Source organism: Octopus bimaculoides, chromosome 1 (genome assembly GCF_046866305.1).
Source record: "Octopus bimaculoides isolate indiv1 chromosome 1, ASM4686630v1, whole genome shotgun sequence".
NCBI lineage: Eukaryota > Metazoa > Mollusca > Cephalopoda > Octopoda > Octopodidae > Octopus > Octopus bimaculoides.
Genome location: NC_142928.1, coordinates 27,069,746 through 27,090,070, shown reverse-complemented (window position 1 = coordinate 27,090,070; position 20,325 = coordinate 27,069,746). Strand labels below are relative to the sequence as shown.

General features: G+C 35.0%; 1 protein-coding gene across 1 annotated transcript in view; it reads right to left on the bottom strand.

The window, feature by feature from the left end:
* Positions 1-2,437: 2,437 nt before the first annotated feature.
* LOC106868280 (potassium channel subfamily K member 18) overlaps positions 2,438-20,325 on the bottom strand; it is a 39,766-nt gene continuing 21,878 nt past the window's right edge. The window contains exon 2 of the mRNA XM_014913469.2: positions 2,438-3,670. Coding sequence (XP_014768955.2) covers positions 2,562-3,670 — 1,109 coding nt within the window. The 3' untranslated portion in view covers positions 2,438-2,561. The remainder of the gene's footprint in view (positions 3,671-20,325) is intronic.

The window sequence follows — 20,325 nt, the reverse complement described above, 5'->3', positions numbered from 1 at the left end:
CCTAGTATGGGTCTTTCCATGGTCCTTTGCGTCGTGGCCAATCGATGTTATATTCTCTTCGTAGTAGCCCACATCATACTTGCGTATAAGAGCGCAAGTAATACGGTGCTATTGTTGGGTCTGGCACGTATGGTATTGCCTAGCTTTGGAGCACATTCTTTATTGTGATAAATGCCTTCCTTTCTTCTCTTATTCTCAATAAGAATATATATATACATACATATATATATATATATATATATATATATATATATATATATAAAACAAATAATAAATGAGTATATGCATATATACGTACAGGTATGTGCATACCTACGTCTACCTGTATATATATATATATATATATATATATATATATGGGGCATGCTGAGGGAAAATGCTTCAAGTAAGCATTCTCTATACTAAAATACAGTAGGATCTATATTGGAAAACGTCAATCAACCGATTATCCAGGTAATTAGTGGGCAAAATCTCCCTCAAGTAGTGTTTAAAATTCGATGCACTTTTCTTCCTTTTACCATGCCTACCGTGTCTCACCTTAAATTCAGCACATGTCTGATTTAAAAAGGTGATCACGACCGAGGGAGCCTCTATGCATTCGATCGATCTAATAGAAATTGCTGCCAAATCTCTTTCACACCACACCTTAGTGCATTAAAAATAATGATTGTAAGTACAACATTTGATAATGATCACTTAGAGAAGTGGTTCTTGACCGAGGTTCATGTGACCCCTGCGAGTCCATATAAGATTTTTGGGGTCCACGCAAGCAAAATAGTAAATTGGGGATACACAGTAGTATATTAACACTTTGAGCCCGCAACACCGGTTTATCGGTGGATAGCTTATTTTTCTCTACACTGTAGCACCGCTCTTTACCGTAGCACTGGTGGAGTGCCATGTGTATGGGAAAATAAGTTTCAGGGGGTCAGAACTTAGAGGGTTAAGGGTCCATGAAAAAATTTTGCTTTAGATGTATTTATTGCAAGAAACAGCTGGGTTTCTTTCTGTAATGTTTTGCATAGTTCAACCTATGTAAGGTAATGTGTCAAAAATAAAATAGGAATTTTGTAAGAAGTAGCTATAGAAATAGCTTTTAAACATTGAATGGCTTTGAAGGTCCACGAGAATAAAACACTAATCAAAGGGATCAAGTGGTAAAAAAGGTTCAGAATCACCGACCTAGATACTCTCTAAAAAAGGAGAAAAGGTCACGGTTGGAATACCATTAATTATAGGTTCGCTCGATGCGTGTTGATCTGGGGGCTAAAACGGCAACCTCTTTCGGAGCAATATCGTAATTAAAATATTGATTTCTACGTTTGACCCAAAGTTATGAATCTTTTGTCAGTGAGTTATAATCAATTTAATTAACCTTTGTATATTGCTCGTGATTTATTTATTAACCCTGGAGGAATGAAAAGCTGAATCGATCCCTGCATTGTTTAATCTCTGGATGAAAGAAATGAAACGAAATATCACTCTTCTGTTACTCCTTCCTGCTGCTCTGGTATAAATATTAACTTATAACAACGTTACGCCTTGTATGAGGATGGAGATTAAGATATTGGCTCCAATATTTGGTTGCTACTTACCTTTCTACGTCACGTCTTTATTATTTGTCTCTGTATTGTTTCGCTTTGAAAGTAGAATACTGTCGGAAACTTTGGATTCTCCCATCAGCTAGAATCAATACGTGGTAATGTTTTAAGTGAATTTTCAAGGCGCAGGAGTGGCTGTGTGGTACGTAGCTTGCTTGCCAACCACATGGTTCCGGGTTCAGTCCCACTGCTTGGCACCTTGGGCAAGTGTCTTCTACTATAGCCTTGGGCCGACCAAAGCCTTGTGAGTGGATTTGGTAGACGGAAACTGAAAGAAGCCCATCGTATATATGTATGTGTGTGTGTATGTTTGTGTGTCTGTGTTTGTCCCCCCCAACATCGCTTGACAACCGATGCTGGTGTGCTTACGTCCCCGTAACTTAGCGGTTCGGCCAAAGAGACCAATAGAATAAGTACTAGGCTTACAAAGAATAAGTCCTGGGGGTCGATTTGCTCGACTAAAGGCGGTGCTCCAGCATGGCCACAGTCAAATGACTGAAACAAGTAAAGAGAGTACTATTCTAGCTTCCTCGTGAAAATAGAAGATGAAGTAGTCGGCGGGATTTGAACTCAGGATTTGCTCAATACTACAGGCACGTTTCTAAGTCTGCCGTTTCACCATCAACGTCATCTGATTTGAATATAAATGTGAAGCATAGGCACGAATCCATAAATATACTCAGAAAGAACCGTGGATTAGAAGGTAAATTAAATAATCGACTGTAAAGAGACGTGACTATATTCTAAAACTAATTTTGTCCATTGTTCAACCGATTTCATCAGTCTGTCACCCTTATCATTGCAATCCGAAGATGGAAAAAAACCCAATAAAAAAGTTATGTGTTTGAAGTTTCAATATTTTAATCCATATATAAGACAATCATATAAATATGCTTAATGTCGTTTTTATAGATTTTGTTGCAGGTAATACTGTGAATCAATTATTAATTTTAAAGATTCTCAGTCGTTGTCATTCTCAATGAGTCCTATTTTACGGCCTAGATTTGAAAACTGGTACCGTATTTCTTCTTGCATTAGCTTCAAGCACATAACTGTCATTGCCATACCGAACAACAGATAAAGTGAACAAATGGCTTGTTTCTCCTCACTTGCCCACGAATTACCACTCGAACCTGGAACAAAATCACCCAGCCCAATCGTACTAAGTGTAATAAAACAGAAATACGAACCAATAAAATAGTCCCATTCTTGTTCCCAAAATGAAAAAAGAGAAGCCCCGATACATATGTAAGCCCCGAATACTAAAAGAGTAACTGACACGGGCACTCGAATATGTTCATGGCCCTCCGATGACTCATCTGCAGTTTCCTCTATTAACCCCGTTACTGGTTTCGCTTCATCCATTGGAGAAAGAGCATCTTTAGACTCCAGAGTAATATGCTCCATAGATCCAGTTCCACAGAGTTCCATCTTTGAGCTGTCTTTGCATTGTATTGTTGGAGGTACTAATGAAATATCTTCATTACATTTACATAAAAATTGTCTTTCCAAAAGTTCATCGTCACCGAGAATTGAACGCAAGTAGCTGTTGCTGCGTCGAAGGAAATGTTTCTCTATCCTGTCTTGCTCACTTTGCTTATATGCCGAGAAAGCACCATTACCAACTTCCTTAGAGAGGTCTTCACAGACATTTTCACTAGAGTCAGTATTGGTTGATTGCTTCTGCGTAGAATGATCTGAAATATCATTTGGACATGTTAGCGTTGGCATATCAAATGTTACTATTTTATGGTTGTTTTCGTTGTAGCCATCGTTATTATCAATTTCTGCAACTGCAGCAGCTGCAGCAGCTATCGTTACAGGTACTGCTTCGGCGGCTGCTACCGTTGAATGATAATTGAGTGATTCCACCGAGTCTACGTAGGTTCGTAGGCGGAGCCACTTGCGATAGATTGCGTAGAACAAATTCTTGTAGATAAACTTGAAAATACTAGCCAGAGATGAACCGATCATTGATAAGCACAGGAAGGTAAGAGGTATTCCAACTATGGCGTAGAGTATGGTTGCCACGCGACCCCATTTGCTTTTCGGTGCCAATTGTCCATAACCTGGAACAGATATTTAGAAAAAGAAAGGGATAGAAAGAACGAAAAACAATATTTTAAAGATATATTGTAAATGATAAAATATACAAGAAATACAAACAAAACTTTAAAATGAACGCTTCTGTTTTAAATGTTTTCTTGCTTTTTACGGTATTGTCAGAAGCGGACCTCAGACAAATGATGATGAAAATAATAATAATAATAATAATAATAATAATAATAATAATAATAAAATGATGATAATGATGATAATAACAACAACAACAACAACAACAATAATAATAATAACAGCAGCAACAACAATAACAACAACAACAACAACAACAACAACAACAACAACAATAATAATAATAATGAAATTGTGAGGGAGGTGGACTAGATAATTTCATCAACTTCGTTGCTCAGCTGGTGCTTATTTCATCGAATCCGAAAGAATGAAAGGCGAAGTCGACCTCGGCGGAATTTGGACTCAGAATATAAAGACGGACGAATTTCCACTATGCATTTGGTTCGGCGTAATAATGATTCTGTTAGCTCACCGCCTTGATTTCAAATTTTGGCACAAAGCCAGCAGATTTTGAGAGGAGGTGAGTGAATTATATCGGCCCTATTACTTACATGATATATGTTTTATCGGCCCCCAAAGAACAAAAAGCAAAGCCACCCTAACCAATATTTGATCTTCAAAAGGTAAGTCTCAAGAAATACATTCTAGTGATTCTTCTAGTTCCTAACCTTAATAATAATGATAATAATCCTTTCTATTGCCGGTATAAGCTGTGAAATTTTACAAGAGGAAGCTTGTTGTTTACATCGATTCCAGTGCTCGACTGCTACTTATAGTCGACTTCGACGGCATTTGAACTCAGAATATCAAACCGGAAGAAATGCCGCTTAGCATTTTGTTCGGCATGCTAACGATTTTGATAGCTCACCTTCTTTAATAATTATTTAAAATTCTGGCGCAAAGCCAACAATCTTAGAGAGTGGGTGAGTCGATTACATCGACACCAGTACTTCACTGGTATCTTATTCTATGGATTACGAAAGAATGAAAGGCAAAGTTAACCTCGGTGGGATGTTATCTGAGAACGATAAGTGTCGGAAGAAATCTCGGTAAGCGTCGAAAGAAATGCTGGAGCCAATGGTTCTCTCTGTTTGCCGCGTTCCTAATAATAATAATAATAATAATAATAATAATAATACGGATCATGAAGGAAAAAAATGCTTTCTAATTGATGTATCAATACCAGCAGATAACAACGTTTCCCTAAAAAAATGGAGCAACTTTCAAAATACAAAGAGCTGGAAATAGAGGTAAATCGGATGTGGAATCTAAAAACAGAAACAATTCCTATCATAGTAGGTGCCTTAGGTATAATAGAAAAATATTCAGACAAATGCATAACAAAAACACCAGGACTTACAAATATATATAACATACAGAAAATTGCACTACTGGGCACTGCACACATCCTACGCAAAACACTTTCAATACAGTAACCATAAGAGCATCACAGCAAACCACAGCACATACCCAAGGCGCACAGAGCTGCGCCCGGTAGTGAAGTGAAACCACGTTATAAAAATAAAACTACTGAACAATAATAATAATACAGTTCTATATTTAAGAGATGAGGAATTATTTACATTATTTACATTATTTACATTTGACGGATATTTGTCCTCATCTTGTTTGTTGTTAACACAACGTTTCGGCTGATATACCCTCCAGCCTTCGTCAGGTGTCTTGGGGAAATTTTGAACCTGGGTTCTCATTCCTAACGATGTTACTATTATAATATTATTATTATTATTATTATTATTAATCAGGTCACTGCCGTGAATCGAAAGTAATAGACAGGGAACAACCCTGGAAAATACGAAAACTAAAAGAAGCAGCACATATGCTAGGACACAACAACCTCCTAAGCAGACCGAGTGCAGATATGAATAGCATATGGGAACCGGTATTGAGGAAGGATAGAAAAATAATAGATTTATAAACCCTAAAATTCACTCCATAATTGCCCACGGGCATATGGCGTAGTGGTTAAGAGCGCGAGCTACTAACCCCAAGATTCCGAGTTCGATTATGAATGAGAACCCAGGAATGAGAACCCAGGTTCAAAATTTCCCCAAGACACCTGACGAAGGCTGGAGGGTATATCAGCCGAAACGTTGCGTTAACAACAAACAAGATGAGGACAAATATCCGTCAAATGTAAATAATGTAATAATAATAATAATAATAATAATGATGATAATATTAATATTAATAATAATAATGATGATGATGATGATGATAATAATGATATTTGGAATAGGAAGAATTTGGAGCATGCGAACAGTGAAAGTCATACCTATAATAATTGGTACTTTGGGAACAGTAATTAAAGGTATAGCAAAATGACTGAAAGAGATTAGAATAGAATGCCCGGTAGAGCTTCTACAGAAAGTTTGTCACTTAGGGACAGCAAGGATTATCAGGAGAGTTCTAAGCATTTGAAAGGACTAATGAAAACTTGTGAAAACCTAAGGTTTCAGATAGTAACTCGCTACCCACATAAATCCTATCAGGGATAAGACGGAACCTGAGCCAAACCAAAATAATAATAATAATGATGATGATGATGAAGATGATGATGATGATAAATAAATAAATGAATAAAAAAAATGAATGAATAGATAAACAGATAAATGGATAAATTTTAAAAAATGGAATGGTAGTATCTTAATCATATATCTGCACGATTAGGTCCTAGTCTACAGTAAGACAGCAGTTACAAGAACAACGTAAATAGAAAGAAAACAAACTTATTGAATGTATATATTGATTGTTGATTACCACCAATGTATCGAAATTACTGCGTTATAAAACCAAAAAAAGAATAGAAGAAGGAGTTGAATCTGTTACTGATTAGCATAGAAAGATAAGATGTATTCCAGATATTGCGTATAGTATAGGTGCAGTTAGTTTTCGGTGCCAGTTGTTCAATACCTTTTTGGACATTTCGAGGATCTCCGACGCCGGTGATGGTGAAAGCAACATGGTTTTGAAGCCGTCAGACCGAAGAACTGGTTCAAACACTTACAACATAGCAGATTTCTTTAAAGAAACCCACAACCCAGGTTGAAAATCGAGCGACGAATTCATTCTACTATATTTCCTCCGATGGCCTTTCTCCTATCTAATTTCATTCGCAAGATTTGGTCTGGTCTGAAGTTATAATAAAAGCAATTGCCTATGGTAACACGCTGTATGATGGAGCTCGAAGCTACGTAGCTGCAAAGGGAACTTTTTGATTACATGGCCATGGTCGTTGTTTCTATAAAGTTTTATATCATTGAAAGTGTTCGATAGAATTTAAAATTCAAGAGATGCTGTCGATTTTTGCGGAATACTAGGTTATCGAGAGAAAGCAATGAAAGAAATCCCCTTTATCATCCAAGCTAATAAACACCCATAATATAGTCAGGTAAAAATGTAATTAGTAATTTTTAAAAAATCCAATTCATTAATATGCATTGGAAAGACAACATTAATTCAATGACGATTACATTAATATGATCTAGGCAAGCAGGGACGAAAATTCCTGATACATTTCGATCTTGTTGGTTTTCTTCAGTGAAATAGTCTACTCTGTATTTGTTAGATCAGAGACAAGAAAATCACTGCCTCGATATACAATATATTCGAGTCAACGTAAAATTTATCATGATAACTGACGGACGGATATTAATTTTTAAGACAACGCCATTCGTATGAAAAATAACCGCCAATTTACTAGAGATAAGTAAACTGTCTTTGCTAAAGAGAAGGAACAGTGCTGGAATCCGAACCATCAACTCATCTGCAACACGTTATCGACTCGGTTAACCGAAACATTCTTAGCGTACATTTCGTTTTCTTTGTTTCTCTGGTGCCTTATTTATTTCTCAATTTCTCGTGGGAATTAATTTCTTTAAAGACGCCACATATTCATAAAATTTCTGTATCTTTCCAGTCAAGTCCGTGTTCCGGTTATGATTCCGCTTTGCTTGAGTAGCTCGTGTTTTTAGAAAAATAATTTCTTTTTAGGGCTTTTCTTTTTCTTTTTCTTTTCTCATATCTCTCTTCTAGTCAGTAGGCTTAATCACTTCAAAATGACGGTTTTTTGTTTAAGGGACGTATTTAATTTTTATCTTCCTTGGAAGCGAATTGGAAATTGCCTCAAGAAAATGGGAATGCGGATGGAGTTTATTATTTCCTTTTTTTTATCAATCCTTTTAAACAATATAAATAAGACAATTCTTTAAGTAAGGATAAATAAAAATTATTTAATAGAATCTTTTCTACGTACCTTTGAAATGTTACCATAGAGATTTAAGGAGAACATTAACAATCTAAAACGATAGAAATTCAACCAAGAGGAATAGGAAATTTTATCATTTACGTAGAGATCACGAATGCTTGTCACTTTCTTGGATATCGATAAGCCAGTATTGATTAATTCAAGTACCTTAGAGTATGGAGTCATTCAGTGAGCCGGATCCACATTCCATAGCTTAATTTTAGCCATTAAATTTCACTAATGTTTAAATATATTAGACATAATTTTTCACACATAAATCTTGAGAGAATAGTAATAAATTTTCTTTAAGAACAATTCCAGCACGAAATATCGGATGATTTTCTAAGTATCCGACAATATTTATTAACTGGTATTGAAGAACAGACTAGGACATAATTGTTTTAAATAGACATAAAATTGGCTACTGTCTGTTCCAATTATCAGGTACTTTAAAATATCTCCATTATAGTACCAATAATTGTTTCTTTCAACTGTCTTTAAATATTCCATTTTAATTTGTCTCACGAGGTTATATTTTTGTGAATGCTTTAATTGCCGTCTCTATCTCTCTTTCTCTCTCTCTCTCTCTCTCTCTCTCTCTATATATATATATATATATATATATATATATATATATATATATATATATATATATGTTGTTGTACTTGGGGATGGTCATATTGCCAGTTTAGCCAATATATATATATATATCATATATATATATATCTGTGTGTGTGTGTGTGTGTGTGTGTGTGTGTATCAATGTAAGATGCAGGGATCGAGGTGTAGGAAGAAAGTTAGCTTCAAGCAATCTGTAGTAAATATGAAAAAAACAACAACTTTCAGAGAGAATAGTGGCTTATTGAGACGGAAGATTGTGGATTTTTTTCCGTATCGAAGTATGATAAACTGAAAAAAGTTCTTTTTATACTTCATGGTAGGCGACCATGGTTACTGGGTGTGCGAATAAGAATACAAGAGTTACGGAATGGAGAAGATAACGCCTGGGATACATATGTTTCACGGCGAGCGGAACCTCAGAAGTGGTAAATATCCAGGCGAGGTGTATACCGCTGGCTACTCTTCAGGCCGAGGATATCTTGATTAAATGAAACATGTATCCCGGATCTTATCTGCTCCATTCCGTAACCCTTGTATATATACATATTTATTTATATTAAACAATAGGGTAAAAATTGGTTATTAATTAATATCAATTTAATACTAGGTAACCAGCACAATCCAATTTTTACCCCCATATTTATTTATATGTATATGTATGTATGTATATATATATATAGATACAAGCGATGTTGGAGAGACAAACACAGACACACAAACATATACACACACATACATACATACATACATACATACGTACATACATACATATATATATATATATATATATATATATATATATATATATACACACGTATATTCGACGGGGTTCTTTCAGTTTCCGTCTACCAAATCCACTCACAAGGCTTTGGTCGGCCCGAGGCTATAGTAGAAGACACTTGCTTAAGGTGCCACGCAGTGGGATTGAACCCGATATATATATATATATATATATATATATATATATATATATATATATATATATATATATATATTATTTTAGCATATATTCTTGTGACATTGTACAAATTAAATAAAAGTATCGCACCCACTCTTGCTAAAGGCCTAAAACTTTCAATATTATTACCTTCTGTAATAGACTTGTGGTTTTATATCTACATATCATTTTAAGAACTCTAAACTATTCAAAACCGAACTACATGTAAAAGTTAAACAATAAAATTTGAGGTAAAATCTTTATGGTCTCCATCGGCAAAGAGTAAGCACAAAATGTTTGTCTGAGGCCAGAAAATTAACGCAGGGTCTTTCGTCAGAAACAAAAAAACAAAAGAAATATATAATCGTGAATTTCACTAATTCATCATTTAATCTACATCTCTAGTCTGATACCGCGTTGCTAATCTACTAAATAACACATTTCTCCATAGATTTTTGTCCTCCTTGAATATTGTTCCTCTTTAGCGGATTGCAGTCTGCTTCACATTCACATAATCCTGGATCGATTCTACCACACAGCGACTTAGGCAAGTGTGTTTTATCTTAACCAGTTTGACTCATGCCTTTTGAATGAAACTGGGTGGACGGAAACTATGTAGAAGCCTATCGGATAGATTGTACCAGAAATTTGAAGGTTAAACCCTTCACAGTGAATCTGCCTGAGAATTATACAAGGTGTAATTTTCCGGCAGATTCACGTTTATGTCGAATACTCAATCACTTTCGTGCTACTTCAATGAATTCAATTGATTTGATAGCTGAAATTCATTGTCGAAAACAACTGCTATCCATTTACTGTGGTTTCGAATGTGTATTATACAAACAATAGGGAGCATCACAGGACCGAGCATATGGTGTAGCCAGTACGTTAGAAGAGCAGTTAAATCTCCCTCATTAAGACATCCTATTCTCTTAAAAAATGATTCATTGGATTATTTACTGCTAGAAATGGAGGTGGACTGAAAAGTTCAAAGGCTGACTATGAAGGAGTGATGCCAGAGCTGTGAAATTTTCATGCATTAATTTCAAACCTTCTTATTAATAAATGTATTGTTTCTTTCCAAGTAAATTGACATCTCACTGTTCAGAGAAGACTTCGAAAGTTAACTAGTAACGACTACTCTTAAACATAAACAAAATTTGGCATCGTAGTGTTATCAAGTACCTGCAGAAAAAAAGGGCTTAGTCCCCAACATTTATGCAGACATGGTTGCTACATTAGAGGATGACCTTTTAGCTTCATCAACAGCGCAAAAGTGGGCAAATGAATTTAGCAGGAAAAGAGGACCCAAGATCTGGTTGACTTGCAATTGCCGCTACCAATGAAAACATTGATTGTGTTCACCACGTCGTGATGGCTGACAGGCGACTGACTATAAACCAAATTGCTAATGCTATTAGCATATCCCGTGAGAGGGTTGAGAATATTGTGTGTAATGACCTTGGTATGATGAAAGTTTCTGTTCGGTGGGTGCCGTATCTTCCGATACGTGATCAGAAGCGCACTAGGCTGAACACATCACGAGGAAATCCGACATTGTCTGAGGAAGATCCAGTTGGTTTCCATGAACGTTTCCTAACCCAGCATTCATGCTGGGTCCATCAATTTGAGCCAGAGACAAAGAGACTATCCATGCAGCGGAAACACCTCTCCTCACCTGCCCCAAAGAAGGGCAATGTAGTTTCATCTGTAGATAATGTGATGACGTCATTTTTTGGCGAATGTAAAAGGCATTGTGTTCATTGACTATCTTCAAAAGGGCCACACTATGAATGCTGGAGCAGTTATGAAAGCTTATCAGAACAAACGCTCAGGAAAACTGACGAAAGAGATCTTGTTTCACCAGGACAATGCTTCAGCACACAAATCATTGGTTTCGATGGCTGCTGTGGGGCAGCGCTGATAACGTCGTATCTGTTGTTGATGACTTTTTTGACCAACAAGATAACAGCTTCTTCACCAATGGGATCGAAGCACTGTAACACTGAAGGAAAAATTGTGTGGACCGCAAGTGGGATGGGTACGTTGAGAAGTAAACCACATTTGGTCACGTTCCATGAGAGTATCATGCTCAGCCTGTGAACTTTTCAGTCAGCCCTAGTACACTACGTTGTATATCCCATCCCCACCCACCCCAAAAAAAGAAGAAAGAAGAAAAAAAACAGAACAATCATCGCTCTCTCCCGATTATTCTATGATTGGAGAAAGAGATCACTGATCATTCTGTTTTGTGTATGGCGAATTGGCAGAGTTGCCAGAGCATCAGATGAGATGCCTTGCGGTATATATTCGGTCCCTTGCGTTCTGAGTTCAAGATCAACCGATTTCAACATTGCCATTCAGCCTTTCCGAGTTAATAATAAAGTACCATTCTGGGAATGTGACTGGTAGAATCATTAGCTAGTCGAGCAGGATTCCTTATGGCATTTATTTCGACACCTTGATTTCAAATCCCGGCGTGGTGAGCTTGTATGGTTGACTTAATCCATCAGCTGGTTTGACATTATCACATGTGCTGTGGGTGTCTTAGAAGAGGCGACCCTGCTTTTACAAACATCTGAGCCAGGTCCTTGCTTTGAGGATGTTTACTTCCTTCATTCAATCTGCGAGGCATTGAAAGGAGTTGGGGGCTTTGTCTTTTCTTCCAGTGTAAGTGTAAAAATAAAATTCTATTTTCAGAGGTGATATACGGCTAAGTTGCAACAGTGCCACCACCACCACCACTACCACCACCACCACCACCACCACCACTGCCATCGGCACTTCTATCACCATCAACACCATCACCACTATCAGCAGCAGTCACACACAGTACCACCACCACCACTATCACTGCTACCATCACAGTTACAATCACCACCCTTACCACCCCTACCACCCCTGCCACAAGATGGCCGTAAGATCGAACAAAACTAAGTACACTGTCCGGTTTTAATTCTGACGTGGTTACTTCATTTTTCTTTAGAAATGATTTGAATATAACAATTTCCTGATTACCTTTCCATGTAAATCGGTGGCATCATGCCTAGTGAAACACAATATTTATTAAAATCTATGTAACTATAAAGACAAAGTAAAGAAAATATTTAATTCTATGTAAGCAAATATATTTAACCATGTAAAAAAATAAGTTTGAAGTCATATCTCCTACAGAGAACATAAGTTTCTGACAACCGAAAAATTATGATTTCGTACACTTATTGCCAAAAATATATACCATCAGACCATTAAATCCGGATACCATTATTATACATACGCGCGCACACAAATATACTAGCTTATATACTAGCCTAACCCTAACCCTATGTAAACTCATATAGAAAGAAAGGTTGATAGATATATTATTACATACATGCATATATATATATATATATATATATATAGCGACATACAGATACATCCATGCAAGTGCGTACGTATACACGAAAGACGCTAACGTAAATCTACACAATTTTATCTATTAATAAACGCCATGAATTGACCTCAATGTTAACACACACACACACACACACACACACACACACACACACACACACACACACACACACACACACACACACACACACACACACTTATTTACATATCTATGTTGTATACATAGATACATCCATATATATATATAAATGTATGCATGTATGTATGTAAGTGCGTGTGTCTATTATATATATATACATGCATGTATTCACATATATACATTGATTTCGTAAGAACATCCTACGGACTACCGCTGCAGTATTTACGGGTAATTTATTTGTAATTGATGAATTCCCTAGAAATGTAACAGTACTAGTCTTGTAAGAGAGAACTATGGAATAAATTGAAATAACCTATATTTTGCGTTGTATGTGCCTTACTTATATTTGAATTCCCATAATTTCTAATCCAATCACCAAGTTATGTATGTATGTGTATATGTGCGTGTGTTTGTGTCTGAAAGAGAGAGAGAGAGAGAGAGAGAGAGAGAGAGAGAGAGAGAGAGAGAGAGAGAGAGAGAGAGAGAGAGAGAGAGAGAGAGAGTGAGAGAGAAAGAGAGAGTGAGAGAGAAAGAGATGAAGATGAAAAAATGCGTGATTTGGAAGTTTAATTCGCAACCATTTATGTTTCGAGGTCGATATGTGTATGTGGAACATCGGCAAAGTTTGTTTTGATATTTGGCTTTGAGTGAATGAAAATTAGGTATTAGTAAGCCGGCATTCAGCATATAGGAGAACTAGTTGAACTCCCCTCTAATGATTTTACCTCATAATTGCAAAATCAAAGCTATAACTGGTGATTTAGAACACTTGTCTCTCTACAATCTGAATGTGGAATTTAAAATTCTAAGTTTAACAACCGTGCCACTATTCAACATATGAAATCCAATCAACATTTGGAGGGGAAAAAAGACGTAAAAACAGAAGTTTTTGAAAATCTAGAAACAAAACTGTAAAAAGCAAAATTTATATGGAGAGTGAAAATTGTTTCCTACATTATGAAGAGGAGTTTGAAGGGCTACATATATATAAAAAAAATAACGAAGCAGAAGCTTATACAGACGCTGTACGAAGCTCAAGCATAAATTTAGCACACTAAAGCGTAATAATCTCAAAATGCTAAGTTCGGGAGTTATAACACAAGCAACTAACTTTCGTAACGAATTCCATCTCTTAGAATATACTAGGAACAGTTACGTGGCAGAAGTCTTTGAAGATTTGGGAGAAAAATAAGTAGAATAAACGGCCGTACCAGAAACTACTGAGAATTTAGAAAATACCAATGCTTGGGACACATTTGGTGACGAATTCGATAGATTAATTCAAAATATGAACGAACAAGCAGCTATTACAGCAATCGATTTTAAATCGAATTCACAGGTAACAAAACATAAGATTGCGACTGGACAAAAGAAATCGAAGGTTATTAATTTATCAAAGAAATATTAACTGATAGGCGCAGGAGTGGCTCTGTGGTAAGTAGCTTGCTTACCAACCACGTGGTTCCGAGTTCAGTCCCACTGCGTGGCACCTTGGGCAAGTGTTTTCTACTATAACCTCGGTCCGACCAAAGCCTTGTGAGTGGATTTGGTAGGCAGAAACTGAAAAAAGCCCGTCGTATATATGTATATGTATATATATGTGTGTCTGTGTTTGTCCCCCCAGCATCGCTTGACAACCGATGATGGTGTGTTCAAGTCTCAGTCACTTAGGGTTCGGCAAAAGAGACCGATAGAATAAGTACTAAGCTTACAGAGAAGAAGTCCTGGGGTCGATTAGCTCAGTTAAAAAAGGCGGTGCTCCAGCATGGCCGCAGTCAAATGACTAAAACAAGTAAAACAGTAAAACAGTGATATTTAAATTAACATATTAAGTAAGGAGCTGAGGTTTATACTTAGACCCCAAAAGTTTAACTTGCCACAAATAAAAGGATAACATCACATTCTATAGATCAAAGCTCTAGCCAGCTAGAAATGAAGAATTATTTTTTATCTAAAGGAAAGAAGGAATAAATGTTATTTATTGTGAATATATTATGAATTTGTGTATTAAAATAATTTATAATTAGACCATAATATCGAATTTATCAAAAGAAAAAGAAAATTTAAACAATTTTTAAAAGACATTGGGATTACAATTAAAGAATACAATAAAGGTAATACTATTGTTTTCAATGATACGTTATTATTGAATATAAAGAAATTGCAGTTAAAATGTCAGAAAATGATAATTGATATAAAAAAGAAAACAACCATAAAGAATTACGACAAATACTAGGAATTGCAATGAACATTTCTGCAACTCCTATTTACGCCAATTTAGTGATGTGTTACCATGAGAATAAAATTCATGATAAATCTTTATTAATATTTGGAAACACGTTTTACAAATTTTACACATTTACATCAACTGGAAACGATATCTAGATGACTGTTTTATTTAAAGGCAGAATAATCCTGATAAACTCATAAATCATAGCATTATATTCTCAATGGATTTCAACGGGAAGGGGATACTCTTTTTACAAATTTTAATTACGCAAGTAGGTGAAAAGATAAAAATATTTTTCTAGTGGAAGCCCACAGATTAAAAACAATATCTTCTCTTCACATTTCGTAATCTCCAGCATACAAGAAGGGACAATCTATTCAACCTAGTAAAAAGAATTTAGACATTGGTATCGAAACCCACAAAAATGAAAAATATTTCCACTACGAGAGATTCTACTAAGTTTATCTACAAATGGAATAAAACGAGCAAAACGTGTTGGTATTCACGATCCAAGAAGAATAATATGAAAAACGGGGACAAAATTTGCCAGAAAGGTATCTAATGTCTCTATTTGACTATATCTTTACTGACTTTTTTTTTGTGGAAATCGGATAGAAAAGCGCTGTCAAAAAGTAGACAAAGCACCAGATGCAAACATCAACCTTTGGCATTAAAATATACACATATAACAAAAGTTAATAACCATGATTCCAACACTAAAATTACAAAATGTGAAAGACTAAATTAAACTACATACATCGATTTGACTGAACTATATTCAAATTTAAGGAGGATTAAATATTTAAAGTAAAAGAGAGTTTTACTTGCACCTCTCAAAATTTAATCTATACAATAACGTCTTTCTGGAAAATTACATCTGACAAGCCGAATTGTCACTGAGTAAATGATTGACAGGACACAGAGAGCAAATCAATTATGAGAACATCAGAAAAATTTTGTCAAGTTGACCTGTAGCAACATGAGCAGGAACCTAGCTAAATTTTAATATATTTCTAATTTATAATATTCAAAGTCAATTACAGAGCAACAGTGAATCAGTAAGATGAAACAATTTATTAAGAAATAGGAACCGTACTTAAAGTTTGATTATTAATATCTGTGAATAACGTGTTTCCTTATAAAGACGAGCGCGGTAAACTGCGACTTCTTTTAAAAGGTGCCTCAAATAAAAACCCCCTGCTTCCTCTTGAGTAGCTCAAAGATGGTGATGAACTAAATATGAAAATATTTGTTTTGTTATTTGATATATATATATATAAGTGTGTGTGAGTGTGTGTATGTGTGTGTGTATGTGTTTGTGTATGTGTGTATTAAGAATAAAACCGTTTTTCACAAAGTTGTGCAATTTTATTTTCCTTACGATATATAAATATAAACAGCAAATAGACATCCTTGTTACTTATTTGCTTTTTATTCACCTAACTTCGAGCTGTGCGGACCAAACCGGACTGACTTGGTGCCTCGACTTAAGTACCTAATTCAACTGAATCTTAATTATTTATAAATATAAACATATTTCTGTGAACATATATTTATGTGCGTATGTATGTGCTTGTGTGTGTCTGTATGTGTAAGCATGAAGAGTCAGTCTAATTAGAGAATACATCGGCTATGGTTCTCCTTCCGCTTTGTCAGGATGTTTTAAATTTTCGAAATACATAATACATACATACATACATTCATACATTGATATCGTAGAACACCAATAGATCTTCTTTTTAAATATGGATATAGATAATTCTTTCGCATCGAGTACACAATAGTCCAACGTAAGTATAAACATTTAAACTGAAAATTTAAAGATATCACTTTTTAAAAATCATATTATTATCTAAAGTGTTTGGAAGAAATAGAAAGTATTAAAATTTTAAAATTATCTAAGATAACCTGAAGAACAGTAAGAAAATAAAATACGGATAACATGAGATGAAACATGTTAAAGAAAACAACATAACCTCAGTTTAGAGATATCTTCATTACGAGGTGGTTGTCTATAATCTGTTTAATTTATGTTGATAATTACTTGTAGTTTTAATGATAGAATTAGATTATATAATGATAGTTGTAAAAGACAAAGTTAATGGAATAGAGATGATCAGATAAAGCCTGCAAAAGTGAATTAAACTCTGATAAAAATTGAAGTGATTATAAATTACCATATATTCATAGATTGTCTATTGCGAGAAGATGCAAAGATATATACATGCATACACACACACACACACACATACACACACACACACACACACACACACACACACACATATATATATATATATATATATATATATATACACACGCACATATATATATATATATATATATATATACAGAGAGAGAGAGAGAGAGAGAGAGAGAGAGGAAGTGAGAGAGAAGGAAAAAGAGAGAAAGAGGGACACAGAGAGAAAAGTGGGATAGATAGATAGATAGATAGATAGATAGATAGATAGATAGATGTAAATGGAAGAGAGAAAGAGAGAGAGAGAGAGAAGAAGTAGAGGAAGAAGAAGAAGAAGAAGAAGAAGAAGAAGAAGAAGAAGAAGAAGAAGAAGAAGAAGAAGAAGAAGAAGAAGAAGAAGAAGAAGAAGAAGAAGAAGAAGAAGAGTCATAAATCGTTATGAGTTATAAAACTGTATTGTCTGAAACAATGAGCTAGAAAAACACAACAATAATTTTATGAACAACTTAAACAAGGGAAAATGATTATCTTCTACAAATGCTTTGAAGGTAGCGATTAAAAAATATTTTAGCGCTTGCACTGGTTCGGAAAGAACAGGAAAAGTTTTACTCTCTGAAAGATTTAAGATAACATTCCCACAGTCTCCATTTGTATTTTCTCTACATTTCTTATTTTCAACTACCTAAATGGATTATCTAAATGTTTAATTACAAGTTTCTCACGCTCTTCACCTCTCCAAATTCTCTCCTTCCCACCAAGCTCCTCAGTTCTTTAGATGGTAAATCTCTCTATATATATCGTCATCCCACTGATGTAACTATCAACAGTGTGTAGTGTTACAAATCATGCATGTTACACCAATAAATAGTTTGAAATCTCAGCTTAACTTTACGGACATGTATTTATTATCCGAGTGTCTGCGGATAGAGTCACATTTACATATGCCATACCATACACATACAGAAAACATTCACATGCAGAGAGATGTATATATATGGAGATACACATAAATAGACATCAAGCTACACACACACACACTCACACTCGTACATATTGGTATATAAAAGCATTCCTCTCTATCAGATACATTCGCACAGACACCCATAGACATATCTATCCACATATATACATACACACAGTACATAGAGACGCCAATCAGTCAGATGTGATAGTTCGTCTGACAAAAAGTTTGACGATTTTACTCATTAATGTATTTGCTGTTTGTTTTGCAGAATCGCAATCTCCTGTCTTTGAAACAGAAAAAAAAAGATCTATAGAACAAGTTTCGTTAGTCCCTTAATTAGATAATCTGCCTATTTTCCAAGACCTTTACTATAATCTAATTAAATTTCCTAACGACATAAATGATTATCTGAATCTTTAGCCGACAAAATCTTCGGCCTAGATAACGCCGGGGCCAGTGAATTTATAATATATTACGGTAGTAGATTCGTCCTCATCCGCACTGATTTCAAAGTAACATAGTTTATATGAAGCACTTTGAAATGTGTTTTAGAAATATTTTAGAGTTAAATGCGTTTCAGATACCCATTACAATGCACGTTGGAAATAAAGGAGTGAAAATGATGCCAGCATGTGTGTGTGTGTGTGTGTGTGTGTGTGTACGTGTGCGTGGGTGCGTGGGTGTGTATATATACAGTATATATATATATATATATATATGTGTGTGTGTGTGTGTGTGTGTGTGTGTATATACATATATTTATGTACATATGTATGTATATGTACGTATTTACATATTCAGGCATATATATGTGTATGTGTGTGTATATGTCTTTTATGTTCTCTCTTTTATTTCCAATTTCATATAATGAGTTCCTAGAATACATTTATCTCTACTTCAAAACGCTTCATATAAAATCTACCAGTTAAATATCATTAACTCTGAACTAGGACGAAACAGCTATCGTAATGCATTTAGTTAATTTATCAGAGAAACAGATGAAGATAAGCTGCTGGTTGAATTTCTTAAAATATTGCTTAAAAAACAGTCATCCCTAAACATGCACCCATCTAACTGCTTTAAAATCATTAACCACTAAAATTCCCTGAGACGATTTCCTATGCAGCTCAGTCTATACGTAAACGTGATTTCAAAACTGAAATTAAGTCTTTATCTATTGCACTGTGGTATTGAGTCATGATGGTATTGAGTCATGATGGTATTGAGTCATTATGATATGATGCTACCACAAACAATTGCACAAGATCAGAAAAAATTCATACAAAAATATCCATTTAAATTAAATGATATTCTTTCAAAGGAACTTCAGTACATGCAATTTGACCGTGGATACTACGAAGGTGGATCACACGTGTACTGATAGAAATGATTGACAGGACACAGAGAGCAAATCAATTATGAGAACATCAGAAAAATTTTGTCAAGTTGACCTGTATCAACATGAGCAGGAACCTAGCTAAATTTTAATATATTTCTAATTTATAATATTCAAAGTCAATTACAGAGCAACAGTGAATCAGTAAGATGAAACAATTTATTAAGAAATAGGAACCGTACTTAAAGTTTGAGAGTAGAATCAAATTTACGATAAAATTTCTTTTGATTGCGACTTCAACTTTCGCCTGACGGTCCATTTAGCATTGAAACTAACCATATCAACCTTAAATATTCTACTTGCTTCAAGTTCAGACCAGCCATACGTACTCTACATTGTCATTTTAAAAATAAACAATCACAATGAAATCTCGAAGCTACAAGATATTTGCATGATTAATTCAAAACAATGTGAATAAATATTACATTTGAGAGAGCGATG